The sequence below is a fragment of the Desmodus rotundus genome, chromosome 3, assembly GCF_022682495.2.
Source record: "Desmodus rotundus isolate HL8 chromosome 3, HLdesRot8A.1, whole genome shotgun sequence".
Taxonomy (NCBI): Eukaryota; Metazoa; Chordata; class Mammalia; order Chiroptera; family Phyllostomidae; genus Desmodus; species Desmodus rotundus.
In genome coordinates this window covers 171,141,808-171,161,002 of record NC_071389.1, presented here as the reverse complement: position 1 = coordinate 171,161,002, position 19,195 = coordinate 171,141,808, and the positions used below count along the sequence as shown (strand labels likewise).

At 35.2% G+C, this 19,195-nt stretch overlaps 1 protein-coding gene across 1 annotated transcript in view; it reads left to right on the top strand.

Moving 5' to 3' along the window:
• Positions 1-12,695, top strand: part of LOC112318472 (solute carrier organic anion transporter family member 1B3-like) — a 39,045-nt gene extending 26,350 nt beyond the window's left edge. Inside the window, 6 exon segments of the mRNA XM_024575738.4 lie at positions 101-266; positions 2,946-3,130; positions 4,087-4,151; positions 7,304-7,421; positions 10,652-10,731; positions 10,734-12,695. Coding sequence (XP_024431506.3) covers positions 101-266; positions 2,946-3,130; positions 4,087-4,151; positions 7,304-7,421; positions 10,652-10,731; positions 10,734-10,864 — 745 coding nt within the window. The 3' untranslated portion in view covers positions 10,865-12,695.
• The last annotated feature ends 6,500 nt before the right edge of the window (positions 12,696-19,195 follow it).

Sequence of the window (19,195 nt, the reverse complement as noted above, 5' to 3'; positions counted from 1 at the left end):
TCTTCTTTTTACTTCCCCTCCCCCTCCTCCTCTTCCTTCTCTCTCTTTCTCTCTCTCTCTGTCTCTCTCTTTTTGATATATGTGTATCATATATTTCCAGAAATAATACAGTGGCATCTCACATAAATGTATCACTTTCTGATTGCAACTCAAACTGCAATTGTGATAAAGACCAGTGGGAACCAGTCTGCGGGAGCAATGGAATAACTTACATGTCACCTTGTCTAGCAGGATGTAAATCTTCAAAAGACAATAAAAAGCCTATAGTGAGTATTAGTTCTTTTTTTCCTTCTCTCCTTAATGAAAATCACAGATATTGATTTAACAATTACTTCTCAAACTTTTCTATAATCGTGGCTTGAGTAAGAAGATAAAAGAAAAGGATTTCCAGTATTGTATTATTGTGATGGCTGTGATCTTGTGTAAACAAAGCCTCATATAAAATTCTGCTTGGATTTTATAAAATTTATATAGAAATAGAACAAAATTTGACTGGGGAAACAAACAGGTTTTTCTGTTGCTTGAATTTTCATTTGAGGTTACTTGCATTTTTTCCTCTTGAGTAGATAAGAATATGACCTTTTAGAATTTAAACGCATTTAGGATCTCTAAAAAGCTAGTATGGGGATGGGGGGCAGGAGGGGGAGGTTTGGGGGTGGAGGGATTGAACAAAAAGGAAAAAGGACTCATGGACATGGACAACTGTGTGGAATTTGCGGGGGGTAGGGGGAGTATAAGGGAACTAAATGGTAACGGAAAATATGCAATAAAGATTAAATCAACCCCCCCAAAATGCATGGTTACTTTAAATGGATAGTTATGATGATCCTTTTCCCTTTAGTGAAATACTTAGGTAATTTTTATACCCATATTCATTTGGTGTTTAAATATATAGTATTTAATCTTATGCAGGAGTCAGTTTCTACAAATTACTATATACCACAAGATACTCTAGAAAAGAGTGTGTAATGGATTAGTAAAGGTTTACTGCCTCACCGACTAGCACGGCTGGCTAAAGATGTCCTTGTCCTATGTGTCTAGTTATATTCTTTGCAGAAATTACTTTTTTGAATAGCTATAGTATTCACAGTACTATAAATACTGAGAAATAAAAAACAACCAACAAAAATAAAAATAAAAACCCCTCATTTGATGAAAGGATACTATTTTCATTAAGTTGGAGGTACTTTATACCCTTCAGCCATTAGGGAGAAGTCCTGAGCCAACTCCTTGTCAACACTCCCTACCTTTCCAGGAAAACTATACATAATTTTGCATATAGATTCTGACAACTTTATCTCTAGCCTCACTACACTTTTGTCTTTCAAAGAAAGTAATCAAAGTCTCATACTCACTTCACTATCCAACTCTAGCTTTCCAATTTTCATTTCCCCAAAGCTGACACTTCTACCCAAGATAAACTGGTATTCTGCTAACCTGTTGCTAGCATCTCGCATAGAAATTCCATTTACCTCTTCACTCAAAATATCTCCATCCATGCATATTATGGGTTTTCCCCAGTTTCCTGGGTAATTCCCAACAGTTGGGGACCAAGTAGGGTGTTCTCTATTTTACCTCCAATCCACTGAATTTCTCACAAAGTAGGAGGGCCATTTCCTGAGCCCTTTTTTTCTAGAACCAACATTGGCAATATAATCTATGATTATTGCCTTCTGCCTTTGATTTTCAAACTTTTTTCATGCTTTTCTTGTCTGTAGTTATAGTAATCATATTATTGAAGGGTACTGACATTTTTTAAAAAATAAAGCACCTAGAGTTTTTGAAATTGGGCCATAAATTTGCACAAATACGTCTCAAGGACCGTCTTTAAACCCCACATCTCACTGAAAGTGCCCCGTTTAATCCATGGTCTCACTCCGCCTATCAGTGATGCCTGAGACATGATGTTAGAGTCCAGAGCTCTGGTTAGTATGGTGACATTATCTTCTTAATATTGCCAATGACTGTACATTTTGAGACTACTGGGGAATTGATTTGCCAAATCCTTAAAAATAAATTATTCTTAATCATTCAAAACAAGATTCTTTATATGTAAGTTTGGTTTTATTGGCCAATAGGCTTGCTACATACAGGGTTTTTCCACATTATTCCTTGTTAAACAGTAAAGCTTGGTTATCAGATAAGTATGACTTCAAATTCTTCCTCCATTTTTCCTTCAGTAATTAGCCTTTAGCACTACTAGGTTTAAACTTCCCTTAAACTTTAGTTTAGCTTAGACTCAGAAACAATTACTGAGGCTGCCTGTCTATATAAAGTGCCTGCTAAATTAAATCTCTGAAATCATTTGTTCCTAAGTTTTATCCTTCTGTCCTCAAACTGTTAGGGTATTCTGTTAGGTTTACCTTCTCTGGTAATAATATCGTCCATTCTCTAGTCTGTCATCATGCTCTTAAACTTGGTGTTGGCTGGCCAAAGTCTGGTCCATTTTCCCCTGGACTCCGCCCCACGCCAGTGGGTGGCTCTAGTCCCAGACTTTTGGCCTCTCCCAAATTACTATATTTTCTGGATTCCCTCGGTAATCCTCCCCAAAGAATGTCCCTGGTGCTTAGTAGAGATTGTTAAAGAGAGTAAGTAGGTGTGCTATGTGTAGTAAAAGTGAGTAGGACAGAAATAGTAAAAGAATTTACATTAATGAGAAAATTATATACAGTTCCAGACATTAATTTATTTTTATTCTTTCCTAATTTTTAAAGCAAGGATGAATTAAATGTTAATGGTAAATTACATTTTGTTTTCTAGAAAGGAATCCAGTAAAGCATTTTGCCTTTCAACTATCAAGCACCTGTATTTTAGAATATTTTTCTATAAATTGTAAATATTTAAGCTTGAAGGAATGAGAGACTTCTTAAATATAATGGACTATATTTATAGATCAGTCGTATTGTGCAAATATATTCTGTAATATCTCAAAAACTGTTTTGTAGGAATTTTATAACTGTAGCTGTGTGGAAGCAACTGGTTTCCAGAACAAAAACATCTCAGTAAAATTGGGTGCATGCCCAAAAGATGATCAGTGTACACGAAAATTTTATATTTATATAGTAGTGCAAGTCCTGGGTTCTTTTATCTCATCATTGGGAACCGCCTCAAATATGATGCTGGTTTTTAAGTGAGTATCACTTTTTAAAAGCTTTTTTATTAATATGAGACTGTAAGCACACCAAACAACATACATCTTTTCCCACAATATATTTGGTACCCAAATTCATATTTTGTTACATTTTAATGTTCTAAGAATGCATTTTCTTATAATTATTTTGATGTTTCAATGACATAATAATAATTCACCTCTGATTCTTACATGATAAAATATAGATTCTATACTTGCTCCTCTTACTAAGAATATTAAACTCATTGAAAATTGCCTTAATTCTTAAAGAATCTCTGTTTTGACTCCAAAAGAACTTTTAGTTTTGAAATACCTTACATCCTGATGAGCCTGTCAGAGTGAATTACCTATTGATTTATTGAAAGAAAATATTTGGGAACCAAATTGTATGATATAAGGTCTATAGTATTCCAAAACTTTTAATCCACCCTTAGAATGGTTTTTAACTTAGTCTCTCAAATACCTTCACAAACAAGAAAAAATATATGAACAGAACTCATTCCTTTCTTCACTCATTCAACTAATATTTAGACCATACTTCATGAAGAATATCCCATGATGAGTAAAATAGCTAAAATATCTATTCCCATTCAAGTTAGAGTATGACAAGGAAGACTGACATAAGACAAATAAGCTTAAAAATAAATACATAATTACAAATTGTCATTGATACTGAAATGAAGGATGAAGGATGGAATAAAGGATGTATTTTATCCCGAAATACTATATTTCATCCTGAAAACTCATTAAATAAATAAGGGGAAAGTAATAATTATTATCATTCAGATCTTTTCCTTTTAAAACAACTGAAAATAGAACTTTAAATAAAGTCAGCTGTTTACTTGAAGGTTTTTATTCAACCATGAAGAACAATGACACAGAAATGTTTTACTGTTGCACTCGGTTTGGCATTTTAATGATTTTTAATGATTTTTTTTGCCTTTATTTTATTTCAGAAATGTTCAACCTGAACTGAAATCACTTGCGGTGGGCTTCCATACACTCACTATACGAACACTAGGTATGATAAATAGACAAATTATAAATTCAGGATATACTAATTTTCACATCCATGCTCAAAGACTGGGTATAATTCATTTTACTTTTTTTAAAAGAACAGTAAAAAAAGTATTAGTTGAAATCATTTCTGTTTTTGTTGTCAATGACAAATAAGAGACAGGAAAACTGTGAACTAAAAGAGAATTTGATTGTTAATTCTAGGTCAAGTCCATCTTCAACTAGAAAAAGGAATCATCATATTTGTTTTACGCTCTTTCTAACAAGAGATAGGTGGTCTGCAAAGTTTGTTCTTCCTGTCAGACTTAGGAAAATTTTTCCCATAGGCAGAGTAGAAGGCCTTCCTTTTACACTGAGGAGGGTAATGCCCCAAACAGCTGGGGGCCTGGGAATCTGGTCAGGCCGACACTGCAAAACAACAGAAACGGACTTTTGCTGCCCCACTCCCCCTGCCTGGTCCTCTAACTGGAGCAGCTAAATTTTATCAAAAGTGGAAAATGCAAGAGGAAGTGAGAACTAAAAGAATTGAACACCTTGGAATAAGGGAGTGTTTTGAATGAAAGCTGAGGAAATTGCCTTTTTTGTTATTGTTGTTGTTAAAGAGTAAAGCTGTAGACCTTGAGGTTAAAAGCCTATTTCTAAATATTCAAGTGAAATAATTAACATAACATTTACGATTTACCTTTTAGACCACAGAGATTCCTGTTAGCTTAACAACTTCTGGTTTAACTCTAGCACATGCCTCTGTGTAAGACCTATTAGCATTATGTGCTAACTCCTGGGAAGTGGGAAAAGGGCACCATTCATCTAGGGGTTGGGGTAGAAAGCTGATCATGGCCTGGCAGCAATCGCTATGACAGAAGGAAAGGGAAGTGGGAGGGGTCAATCTCTGGGACCCTTGCAAGCAAGACAGAAGCATAACATTGTGGCCAAATTACAATGGACAAGTTGTCCAAGAAGTATATTTGGGGGAGGGCCACAGATTCTCAAAGGTAAAAAGAGGAAATAGAATGGTGCTGGGAGAGGAGGAAAAAAAGGTGCTGCAGGATCTCATTACAATTCCCTCCCTAGATTTCTCCTCTGCTTCTCTAGTCTCACAGCCTCTGTTCACCCCAGCAGCTCCCTCTCTCCAGATCCAATGGGGATGCCTTACTCTTAGAACCTAGAGCATAGAAGTGAGCAGATGAACATAGAATCTGCGGGCCAGTACTCCCTTTTGTTATGCTCAAATAAGACTGAGAATAAAGGAAGTTCCTCTAGTAATATAAAATAGAAAAAAGGAATTTTGTCTTTCTAGTTGTAAGCATCCTATTTTGGTATGTCCGATACATGACACAGTGGAACCTCTCTGCCTCTATGGGAAAAATGCATGCTGACTACCAAACTTCCGATTCAAAAACAATTGTCTTGAAACAATATATGCATAAATTTGGGGAGATCTATATAGCATATGGTAGACTGAAAATGGTATTTAGAAAACAAGTTATTTGAAATTTAAAATTCCAATAATGATTTAAGACCAAATTTGTTGCCTAAAACATTTACTTCATTAAGTTTTGTCCAAATGAGTGTGTCCCTAAATTTTGGGTCAAATTACCAATGCTTAGAACTAGGAGTCAATCTCAGAGTTTATTAAAATAGCAGTAAAAGTAGGTGCGCACTTCTGCTCTAAGATAGCACTCATATTCCTGAAAAGACTCACAAGTATAAAATCATAAATTTTATACCTGTAAAATAAATAAAAATTAGGTTAGGAACAGACCACAGGAGGCCTAGGCATCATCACCATCAAAATTCAGCACCACAGACTGTGACTCGGACAGCCAGGTCTGTTTCAGGAAGTGTTAAAAATACACCCTTTCAATGGGGAGAAAGTGCACATTGTGGGCTCCGGTGACACCCAGAAGGTGGACGTGGAGCTCTGAGCCAAGAGAGGACAGCCTGCCAAGAGCCTAGCGTTCTGTGAGGCTTGGCCTGTGCTTCTTTGGGGAGGAAGTCCTAGTGTTGGCACTTACCTTTTAATTTTCTTAAAAATAGAGCTGAATAATCTCCTGCCTTGGCAGCAGTTGAGAGCTTTTTCATTTCCTTGTAAAGTTATGTCTATTCCCACTCTCGCAGCCCTTTTTGCCAAAGAAAAATAAATTGCACATGAACCAATATAATGTTCATGTTTTACTAACAACATTCTCCTTTTTTACCAATCAGGCTTAAGTTAATTGGCATTATAAGAAAGACAGAGTATACAGGTATATAAATAATGTTCTTCTGTGTGGTGACAAGGTGAGGGGAAAAAAACGATGTCTGTGCTATTATTTGTGGTTTGAGCTTTTGAGATTCCTTTTTTATTTTATTTTCTTAAAGGTTTTATTTATTTATTTTTAGAGAGAAGGGAAGGGAGGGAGAAAAAGAGGGAGAGAAATATCAATGTGTGGTTGCTTTTCATGTGTCCCCTACTGGGGATGGGGCCTGCAACCCAGGCATGTGTCGTGACTGGGAATTGAACCAGCGACCCTTTGCTTCACAGGCCTGTGCTCAATCCACTGAGCTACACCAGCCAGGACCCTTTTTTATTTTTCATTAAATTTATTGGGGTGACATTGGTTAATAATATTATATAGGCTTCAAGTGTATATTTTTAAAATATGTTTATTGATTATGCTATTACAGTTGTCCCATTTCCCCCCCTTCACTCCACTCCATCCTGCCCACCCACTCCCTCCCACATTCCCTCCCTATAGCTCATGTCCATGGGTCATACATATAAGTTCTTTGGCTTCTACATTTCCTATACTATTCTTACCCTCCCCCTGTCTATTTTCTACCTACTATTTATGCTACTTATTCTCTGTACCTTTCCCCCCTCTCTCCCCCTCCCAGTCCCCTGTTGATAACCCTCCATGTTTTTATGATACATGATCTGTATATTGCACTGTGGGCCCACCACCCACAGTCAGTTCTTCTGTCACCATATATTTGACCCCCTTTGCCCTTTGAGATTCCTAATTATCTTGATTCTTGAGTAGAATTAGGGCAAAACAATGAACGAGTCCTCCAAACTTTTTCACTTTTACTTAATCCAAAATGTATCAACATGGAATATCACCCCATCACTTTTGAAAGGTGTTCCTTGGATTGACATGTCATCTCATATTGCAGGAGGAATTCTAGCACCTGTATATTTTGGGGCTCTGATTGATAAAGCATGCATGAAGTGGTCCATCAACAGCCAGGGGAAGCAAGGTTCTTGTAGGATATATAATTCCAAATTATATGGGTAAGTTGTCATTATTATATTTCATTACTCTATTATTCCTTTGTTGATTTTAATTCTTAAAGAATGAAATATCATTGTCAATATAATAATGTTAATAATTATAGCCACCATTTAATAAAGTGTACCACCCAGTGTTGTATCAGGCAATCTGATGCCTCATTTTAATGCTCATAGAAACTGTGGAAGGGGAAAGTTTATCTTCTTTTTTCTTATGGAGAAAGTAAAATAATGAATAATATTTAAATATGAAGAAACTAACATTTTAGAGAATGAATAATGTGTTCAAACATCACACAGCTAATAACAAAAAGATCTGGGATTTCTACTTAAATCATTTTGTTCCCAAAACCTCTCCTAAAATTCAACAACAGTTACATTCAATGGCCTCCAGCTTCGCTCGGACAATGCAAAATGACCATGTGGGGCCCTATTTTATTCTATTCATAAAGAAACAACTAGGTAGCCATCTAGAAAAAAAATTGTGGCAATCATACCTTAACTTTAAATAAAAATTAACTGCTGATTATTCAAATACATAAATTTAAAATTTGAAAATGCAAGTATTAGAAGAAATGGTGATAGAAATTATTTTAATTCTAGGAAGCAGGAACATGTTTCTAAGTGTGACCCCAAACCCTCAAAACCACAGTAGAAAAAAAAATAAAATATTTTAAAAATTCTGTATCACAAAACTTATCTTAAGCAAAGTTCAGAGACAAAAGATAAACTGGAAACACAATTTGTTATTCACAACACAGACACAAGGCAAATGTCCTAAGGAGCTCTTTATATAGAGCTCTGAAAACCCGAAGTTAAACACCACCAAATGCTGGCAATGGTGTGGAACAGCAGGATCTCGGTTTCATTGCTGGTGGGAAGGCAAAATGGTACGGCCAGTGTAGAAAACAGGGAGACAGTTTCTTACAAAGCTGAACATAGGCTTATTGTATAATGAAGTAATTGTGCTCCTAACTATTTACCCAGATGAGCTGGAAACCCGTGGCCATACAAACCCCTGCACATGTATATTTATAGCAGCTTTAGTCGTAACTGCCAAAATATGGAAGCAACAAAGGTGTCCTTCGGTAGGGAAATAAATAAATTGGTATATATTCATATAGCAGAATATTATTAAAAAATAAAAAGAATGGATTTTGTTCACCAGTTTATTTTGGTCATTAGATTTCACATGTAAGTGAGATCAGATGGTATTTCTCTTTCACTGACTGGCTTATTTCCTTAGCATAATACTCTCCAGGTCTATCCGTGCTATCGCAAACGGTGAGATTTCCTTCCTTTTTATTGCCTTGTAGTATTCCATTGGGTAAAGTTGCCACAGCTTTTTTATCCGCTCATCTACTGATACGTACGTGGGCTGTTTCCAGATCTTGGTGATTGTAAACAATGCTTTTATGAACATAGTGTTCATACATTCTTTTGAATCGGTGTCTCAGGTTTCTTAGGATATGTTCCCAGAAGTGGAATCGCTGGGTCAAAAAGCAGGTCCATTTTTAATTTTTTGAGGAAACTCCATACTGCTTTCCACAGTGACCAACAGCAGCAGAGGGGATGGGGCAGGTACGGAATGAAAGAAGGTGAGGGATGAGCTGAAGAACACACATGTGTGACCCTTCACCACAGACAGCAGTGTGGTGATGGCCTAAGCGCAGGGGTGTCGAGGACTGGGTGGAAGAGGACAAAGGAGAAGAAAAGGAGACATCTGTGATAGTGTAAACAAAAGAAATAAAGTTTAAAAAATAAAATATGAAGGAAAAAAATGAAATCAGCTACCAAGCTAAAAAAAGACAAGGCAGACACTGACATGCATATCGAAGTGAAAGAAGGCCATCTGAGAAAGCTACGTACTTTGTAATTCCAACCGCATGATCTTTCCTAAAGTCTGCGCCATTCCGGCAAGCTGGAAATAACTAACCCTCTTTATAACTCTAGGAACTTTGGAGCTCACTTACAGCCCTCATCATTTTTCCTTTGGCCAGCTGTCTTCTTCGCCTAAAGTACTTTGGAAAGTAATTGCTTAAAAAGAGCTGTGCATTCACCAATGAATACACAACGAGAGTTAAATTGTTACCTCATGATTTTTTGGATTTATTATTTGGAGGTAACCAGATAGTTGTTTATTGATTTTATCTAGCACAGACATCATATAATATCAACAATTCCTAATCCAAGAAATAGAAATGCATATTGATGTCAATCCTAAATTTAAACACAAGTTATTGAAATTTTCTCAATAGCAGTCACATAACAAGAAACTCATTAAGTTTTCTTGATAGCAATGGAATATTTGAAAAGCTTAACATTAGTATAGTACTATTTCATATAACCCAAGCATGAAGCAAATATATTTGAAGACTTTTAAAATATTGCTTTTATCGTAGTCGGTACACCACAAGATCCTACTGAAATTTTGACAAACTTAAGTTAAAAAAAGGTCAAAATTATGTAATTAATTAATGTCATTCACCTTCAATTAAACCTTAATTGTTCAAAAAATTGGGGAGCACAAAGCTTGTCATCACTTAGTTACCACTGTCATGGGGCCAGTGAGTGCTTCCTGGCCTATGAGGTCAGTGGTCATCCATCTTTCTTGCTCATTATGATCTCCCGAGGAGCTTTAAAAAATACTAATTTGTGTGTCCCACCTCTAGACATTTTGATTTAATTGGTCAAGGGGTGTGGCCTAGGCACAGTAGTTTTTAAATCTCCTCAGGTGATTTTCCTGTGCAACCCAAGTTGAGACTCACAGGAACAGACCCTGTGTGCTGGGTCACTTTGCAATGTTCCCGGCAGGCTGCACTGCAGGGCCTTGTGCACGTCCTAAGTCTGAAAGGTAAATGTTGGCTCCTGGTTCAATGTAAACGGTTTCAATTTGATTATCTCACAGTCAGTTCATTTCCTTTATAATCCATCACATTATACATAAAATCTGGCTTTGCGAAAGTTAAGCATTCCACATATACTTTATAGAAAGCACTTGCGGAGATCATTAACTACTCTTAGTTTCTGTGGCTTAATATTCTTTGTAAAATAATCAATAATTCTCTATGCTCCAATAAAAAAAATCACTAGAACTGGTACTTTAACATTTTCACATATAATTTCAAACATCATTTTTTCTTTTTTCTTTTGAGGTCTTACGCCTACTGGAGAGAAGCATTGTAAATTGTTTCACACAATTTAAAATAAAAATTGACCTTCTCTTTTCACAGATATGCCTACTTTGGCTTGATTGGATGCTTCAAATTCGCAACAGTTATTTTGTATATTATATTAATTTATGCTATGAAAAAATATACCAAGGAAAAGATACCAAAGCATCAGAAAATGGAAGAAAAGCTGAGAATGAAGCGAACTTAGAATTCTTAAATAATGATGGACACTTTGTACCTTCTGCCAGAGCAGACAGTGAACCCTACATGTAAAAGGAGAAAAAAAAGCCTTCTGTTGCCGTGTTTCAACCAACGTTGTACTAATTCAATAGGATGTTATTTTTGAGCATTTTCTGGTCCTTTTACTGAGTATTCCCACACTCATTACACATGATGGGACAATGAATTACCTATGAATTGGTAATAATGAAACAAACTGTAAATGAAAATGAATGGGAATACTCATAGTTATATGACTGCATTTGTAGTTAAGATTAGAATATATGATTCATACACATTTCAAGTGCGAGTAGTATGAAATAGAAGAAAATGTATTTGCTCAGGTAATATAACTCAATAAAACGAGTGACTAGAAGAGAATAGATAGAGGTGAAAAAATGAGGACAGAAAGTTATAGTATAAATAAGGAGAAAAGCATAATATGTTCACAAAAAACCAGTCTGGATTGTGTTACTCAGGCCTGAAGTCTAGTACAATGGAGGATTTATGCTATCATGATGTCTTAATATGTGAACGACACGATGTCATTCATGTATCAAGTCATGTATTTCACAAACCTTATTCATTTATAATGTAAAATTGAGTTTTCTCTAGCAACCCCAGTGCATCTTTTTCTAACCTTCTGTTAAAATACTGCTGAAAGTAGAGACAAGCAAAATTTGCAAGCTATGATTGTCAGACAACATATTATAGAATGTGTTGTTTATTTGGGGCTCATGGAAAAGAATTAAGAAAAACTGATATTAACATCATCAGTTTTTAAGAAAAACAGATAAAACTGATATTAAGAAAACTGATATTAAGAAAACCTGATATTAAAATGGGCAAAGCCCATTTAAAAGATGTGTCTTCATTTCATCTGTCTGCTCTATGGAAGAAGTCGAGTCTGCACCAGACAATTTATGAGCTGTCTCTAAGTTACGTAGTTTTTCTGTGTGTTTATTGGTTTGTTTTTGATACACAAAGAGACGTCTTTCACATCCCCACAAGTAGAACAAGGACAGTGAAAGAGAACAAATATTATAATATCACATTTGCTAGCGACAGCAGCATTATTATAGTGAATGCTAGGAATCATAGTGTTTATCCCAGTAGGTTAAAAGAAATATATGGGGGCACCAGAATCACCTGTGAAACTTTTTTTTAAAGGACCCAATCTTAAACCCACCCTAGAGATTCTGATTTGAAGCATTTGTGATACAGCTTGGACATCTTTTTAAAAAAACAAACCTCCATATAGAATCCTTGATAAAGAGATACAAAAAACCAAACTGTAGGGTAGGGGGAGATATTCCTGAGTACAGTTAAGTCACACAACTTGCTAGGATCTAGGAACTGGCCTGGAAGTTCTATAGTCAACCTATTATCAGGCTGCAGACCTAAGAAGAGATTCATTAATCACACAGGCAGAAATTTCAAAAACCACTCCGTTGCTGGCTTACTAAGTAACAAGTCTGGTGGGGTCCTGTCTCAGTATAAATAAAGAGAGAAATTATGAAGCAATTTTTTAAAATACTACAAATAAAAGCAACATCTCAAATATTTATTTATTCAACAATTATTGAATGTCAAACATCTATCAAGAAAAGTAAAACATAATAACAAATAAAAACAAAGGACACTCATAAAACTTACACTTTAAGAGGAGGAAGAACATTAACAGAATTAAATGATAAAATGTTATATAATTTAAAAATGATATGAATTTAAAGAATGCATTTATTTTTATAAATGTGATATGTACAATGAAGGGAAGGAACATTAAAATCTATGTCTCAGATTATTTGATCTATTTCAGAATCCAAGAATTCAGAATAAATATTCATCTTTAAATCAATGGCATTTATTAAACAGGAATACAAATTTTAGGGAAAAAAGAGGAAAAATTCAACATATATGAATAAGATAAGAAAAGCTTGCAAGGAATCAAAATAATGCAAGAGTATAATTAAAATATATATTGGATAATGTTAAAAGAAGACAGTGACCAAAAAACCAACTCAATGATGAACTTATATTTGAAAATCTGTGAAAATACAGAAGAAAAAACAAAGCAGCAAATTGTGAAAGAAGGTAGATGATTTAGAGGAAAAACCAAAGCAGCAACCTAAGAAATCTGATGTATTTTGAGGGAGAAATCCAATCTGTAAATGAAACATTCATCAAGTATGTAGTGGATGTGCACCCTCCCACTAGAAGAAAGACTTGAGTGCACACACGGAAGTCTCTTTACACTTTCACCTGTCTCCGTGCAGGTGGGCTTTTGACCATGATGTTCCTTCCTCCTGAAATGCTGGGGGTTTTCACTTAAGTGTTTTTCAGCTTTGAGATCTAAGTTCAGTCACATTTCTTCAATGTCTCTGATTTCTTACTACTTAAAAATCTTCCAATTATATTTGTGGCACTTATCAAAATGGTAATTTTACATTTATTTATGTTTATTTGATAACTACCTGTCTCCTCTACTAGCCATCAACTCCAGGAAGGCAGAAACTGAACACATTTTACCTACCTGTAATTCATTTACCAACACGTAGCTTGGGGCCTAACACACTTGGTGCCTTGCCAATTATTTTTGAATGAGTGAGTGAATAATTAAATTTCAAAATGTTAGTCACTTAAAATATGCATTCTATAAACAAAACGGAAAACAACATGCAAGAATAAAAATAGCTGCAGTAAATCATTGGATGGGGGATTGATGGTTTCAGACAATCTGAAGATTTTCTTCAATATTTTAAAACAAGTATATAAATTTTAAAATGTCAAAAAGTATATTTTGACTGCCATACAGGCTAAGCACAGGAGATAAAAATATTTATGAAATAGAACCGTTGCCATTTGAGAGTCCACAAATGAGCTGGAGAAATAAGCCTGTAAACATACAATATACACTGTAATAAATACTGTAATAGAATAAAAATGTTCATGTCTCTTATTCACAGGGGCCCTGCTAATCTCTCTGTCTTTTTTTTTTTTACTTCAACATATGTATTTCTGGAGATTGTCCCAAAACAAAATGAGTGAGAATTAATCATTACCAATTTGGCAGTGGCCTTTGTCACTTTCCTCTGTGTGACTTCTACCTGTCCTAAACTACACTGTGCTTACCACCTGGAACTCAAGAGCCAACTTCATGAGATGAATACAACACAAGCAGGACAACTTCAGCAACACCATAGAGCATCCCGACTGCAAACCCACAGACCCACCTCTCACCCCCCTCCAGCATCCACTGATAAACTTGATATCAAGTCCCATCATTAGAAGCTTCGCCCTTTGAAGTCATATATATGATCAAGCATGTCACAGTGTAAGATTCCAGTCATTTTTAACAAGTAGCCTTTTGGTAGGAGTAGAAATGGAGAGAACATCAGGAGAAAAAGCCACAAAAAACAGATTACAAACATCAAAACTCTTTTGGTCTATTCACCACTTTTTAGGTGCTTGATATTCCAACAATGATTCTATACATTTAAACCTTTGTCAAAAAAATGAGTTTTTTTTAAGCCACCGTTTTTGAAAGGTCTTATTTGTTTAATAATTATGTCTAATAATCTGTTTCATATCCAGAGTCTGGTTCTGATTATTGTTTTCCAGACTGTGTTTTTATTGCCTTTTTATGTCTCGTAAGTTTTTGTTGAAGAACATACTGGAGTGTAAGACAATCGCTTTTGAGATAAATACTTCTTATGCACGGAGATGAGCGCCATCTGCCCTTCTGCTAGACCTATAGCATGAGGTTTGTATCAGGAGTAGGGCTGGGTTTCGAGTTTGTTGTTGCTATGGTTACCACCTGTGCACCCAGGCCTTCAAATTCTTTGGCAGACCTTGTGTTTAGAGTTTGCTCCCTATGCAAATTTGGTCTTCCTTTCACACTGTTACCCAGAAATAACTCTCTAGCAGTTCTCCCAACTAGATGCATGTTACCATTATCAAGGCAGAGAAAGGGGTGACCAAGGGGACTACTGACTTAAACAGCATTGAGTTACTTCTGCCCCAAGTAACTCAAAGTTCAAATCCTGTTCCTCCCAGCAGGAACATGTCCGTCTCCAAATTTGCAATTAGCTGTTCTCCCAATAACCTTGTTTCACTGATGGGTTCCAGAAAATTTGTAACTTGCATTTTATCCAGCTTTTTTCTTATTATAAGGGTGTGGGTGCAACACTTCTGCTCTGCGTGTCTGAGCTGCAACTGAAGTCTCACTTTTACTCCTTTGATGTAAAGAAAAAGTATTCCAATTAACTTTATGAATTTTTAATGATTTGAGAGTACCTCTCTTTCTTTCCATCACCTCATGCTAGTCAATAGTTCTCCACTAACTAGTAAATTATCTATTTGGTAAACAAATCTATCATTCTGAAATATATCTTTCCTAAAACAACTTATTCCATAGGCCCAAGTCATCAGGCAAAGTTTTTCTTTTGTTCCTCTTGAGTTCCTTCTATCTTCTCAGTTGATTTTTTTTAACACTGGAAGTTTTTAAAACATACAGGGTCTGGCACAAATAACACCCCCTTTTTTAAACAAAATCTTTCATTACAAAATCATAAGCATGTAATTCTGTAACGTAACAAAATCATACTCAAGCACACCATATGACATTTTAGGTAAATGTTCACATTAAAACTATAAATTATTATACCCTCATTATTACTGTACCAACCACACTCAAGCAGACTTACTTCTGCCGGACCCTGTGGTAGGTCTCATTTTGTTAACTCTAGGTTTTTTACCCGAAGATTTATCCCTAGTGCTGTGCATGAAGAGTTCTAGTGATGCTCTCTTAGCCATATTTCTTATATTCTTATGATCTTTTCATTAATATGAACTCCTGAACAGCTGATAAAGAAAATAACAGATAATGTCATTAAGAAGGAAGGTGGCACTCAGAATCCCACGTATACTAAGCAATATTTTTCCATAGCACTTACCGCCCTCAACACAATAAAGAAGTTTTCGTATTTCCTCTATTGTTCACTGATGTGTACCAAACTGCTAAGTCAAGGCCACAAGGATCAGGCTCATCAGAAGTATTCAATAAAATTTTGTTGAAAAGTGCATTTTAAATTCAGTGTAAAATAAATTTAGTAAAAAATGATAAAGATAGAAGAAAAGGTATAAACTTACAAATACATCTGATATTTGGAATGACTACAAGTGGCAAACTTGTTGGAAATTATTAGGGTATCCTAAACTAGTCTGCAAGTAATTTTCATCCCAGGTCTTAAGGAAACATACAGGATTATGAAAAGATAAAGGTTTCCTACCTCATATTAATACACCTAAATATCTTTTTCCCTGTATTAGCCATTCTAAGGAAGTGAGTACAGTATACCATTACTGATGGGAAGAATCAATCTCTCTCTTCCTCTCTCTCTCTCTTCACCTTTCCCCACCCCTCCTTCATGTAACTTTTATTGCTGTCATTTCATTTAGTTATTAAAAATAATATTGGTGAAGGAGAATACTTTTTAAATTTATCCAGCTTGAGATGTAAAAGCCAAAATAATCTTGTCTATGTCCACATTTGAAAAGTACTGTAATTTTGTTTGAGATTTCACTGAACCTATAGATAAATTTTGGGAGAGCTGACATCCCTTGCAATATTAAATCTTTGCATCAGTAAACATGATACAGATCTCAATTTCTTTGCATTGTTTTGTAGTTTTGGAGGTATGTTATATGATTTATTGCTAGGATTTCAATTTTTTTGTTGTGCTGTGCTAGATATTTGGTGAGCCAAAAAGTCTGTTTAGTTTCTTCCAAAAAATAAAAGACACATTTTTCACTTTCACCAATAACTTTACTGATTTGGATATTTTGAGAATCTCGGTTATCTCCCGCATGGTATAAGATTGATTGTTCTCAATGTTTTGATTTGATCACTATCAGCTTCAACTGGTTTCTCCAATTGGGGAGCATCCTCCAGCAAGAAATCTCCAGCACGAAACTTCACAAACCACTTTTGACACATTTGATCAGTCAGAGTGCCTCCTCCATACACTGCACACATCTTATTTTGCATTCCAGTTGTGTTTTTACCTTTCTTGGAATAATAAAGCATGATATGCCAAAAATGTTGCATATATATTTTCTTCCATCTTAAATATTAAAATGGCTACACAAAAATTCACCAATTTTGATAAATTTTTAATGCACGTTGATATGACAGCTGTTACAATAAAAACCTAACAAAATTGTTTGAAATGAAGTTAAAGACTACTAAGCACTACTAGAGCCATCTTACAGAAAAAAAAACAGACAAACTTTTTGGCCAACCCAATAGTATGCCTTGCTAATATAATTATCTAATATTTATTAATATGTGCAAAACTACATTTGATTTTGTGCACTTCTCTTATATACAGTGAACTTTGTTAAAATTCACTAATTAATTATGATAGTTCATTTGTAGTAACGTTTGGATTTTCTACATGCAAAACATGTCACTGATAGTTTTTTTTTCTTTTCTTATCCTTACAAACTTTAATTGTTTGTTTTTCCCCATTTCCCCAGGTAGGACACAATATTAAATAGAAATCGTCATAGAAGGCATTATCTTCTTACTCTCAACATTAGCAGGAAAGCTTTAGTATTTCCTGTTTAAAAATAATATTGGCAGTAAGGGTTTTAAAATCATTATTGTATCTTGAAGACTATCACATGGAAATTGTTGTGATTATTTTTTCTCATTCTAAGTAAATATTCACTTTTAACCTCATTTTATAATCATAACTTTGACTTTTTTTTCTTATATAAGCCCTCCTCTCAAATTTCATAGGCTTAAAACTCCGCGAAACTTAGCCCAGCCCTGCCTGGTGCGCACGGTCAGTGCAGCATCAGCGTAGCCAGGACAAAGCTCCACCCTCCTCCAGGTACTGTCTTTCAGCCCTACGCTTCTTGACTCTTGGTTGCAAGATGCTCCTTCCCGTTTTTCAAGGCTGGATACCCACAGTTCAGGTAGGAAGAAGATAAAGGGCAAAATATCTTCGTAGAAAGCTTTCTTTTTATTTTAGAAAGAGATCCCTTCCCAATTATCAAGCCTCTGCCAATATCTCATTGATCAAAATTGTCATCACTGTAACGTAGCCAGCAGCAAAGGAGATCTTCTTCCATTTGCTTCTACTATTCTGTTCATCAGGATGAGACACTTTTCTTTCATTTCATCAATCCAGAGTCATCATTTCCCACCAAGCCCTGAATGAGAGACTTAGGCAAAAAACTCTGATGACTTAGTGAGTCACCATATATCCATAATGTTTACAGTTACCTTGTACAGTTATTTGTTCTGTTTTTCTGTGTCTATTTATTCACCCCAATAAAATGACACCAACTTAAATTCACTCTAATAAAATGACACCAACTTGAATTCTACTTGAATTCTACAGCCTACAACTTAGTTACTACCTGCCTTACACCAACACACATATTCTCTAGAAACAAGTACAGAAATGAAAAAAAGTTCAATAAACACCATTGGGGAGTGTCAACAACTCATAATTGGAGGACTCAGTTTCATCCCTTTCTGTAAAATGCATTTTCTTATTTTTGCTGATGTGTTATTTTTATGAAATATCATTTTAATCATGTTTTGTATACACAGGAAAAATCAGAGTACAAAAGGAACTGAAATGAAAGATAAATATATCATTCTTTTTTCCCTTTCATGATAATCCAGTGTCACAGAGGCAACCACTTTGTGTTTTACTATTCTATTTTTTTTCAATTACAGTTTACATTCAATATTATTTTGTATTAGTTTCAGGTGTGCAGTTAGACAATCTTACTTTACAAAGGGTTACTGCCGTATTTTTAGTACCCACCTGGCACCATACATAGTTATTACTATATTATTGAGTATATTTCCTATGCTGTACTTCATATCCTCATAGCTATTTTGTAACTACCAATTTGTTCTTCTTAATCCCTTCACCTCTTTCTCACTGTCCCCCAAAACTCCTCCCTTCTGGTAACCATCAGTTTGTTCTCTTTATCTATGAATCTGTTTTAATTTTGTTTGTTTGTTTATTTTGCTCTTAAGATTCTACATATAAATGAAATCATGGGATATTTATCTTTCTCTGCCTGACTCATTTCACTTAGCATAACACCCTCTAGGTCCATCCATGCTGTTGCAAATGGTAAGATTTTGTTCTTTTTTATGGGCAAATAATATTCCATCATAGATACGTACCACTTCTTTTTTTATCCATTCATCTACTGATAGGCCCTTGGTTTGCTTCCATATACTCACTATTGTAAATAAGGCTGCAATGAAGATAAGGCTGCATATATTCTTTTAAATTAGTATTTTGGGTTTCTTTGGATATATACCCAGAAGTGGAATCACTGGGTCATAAG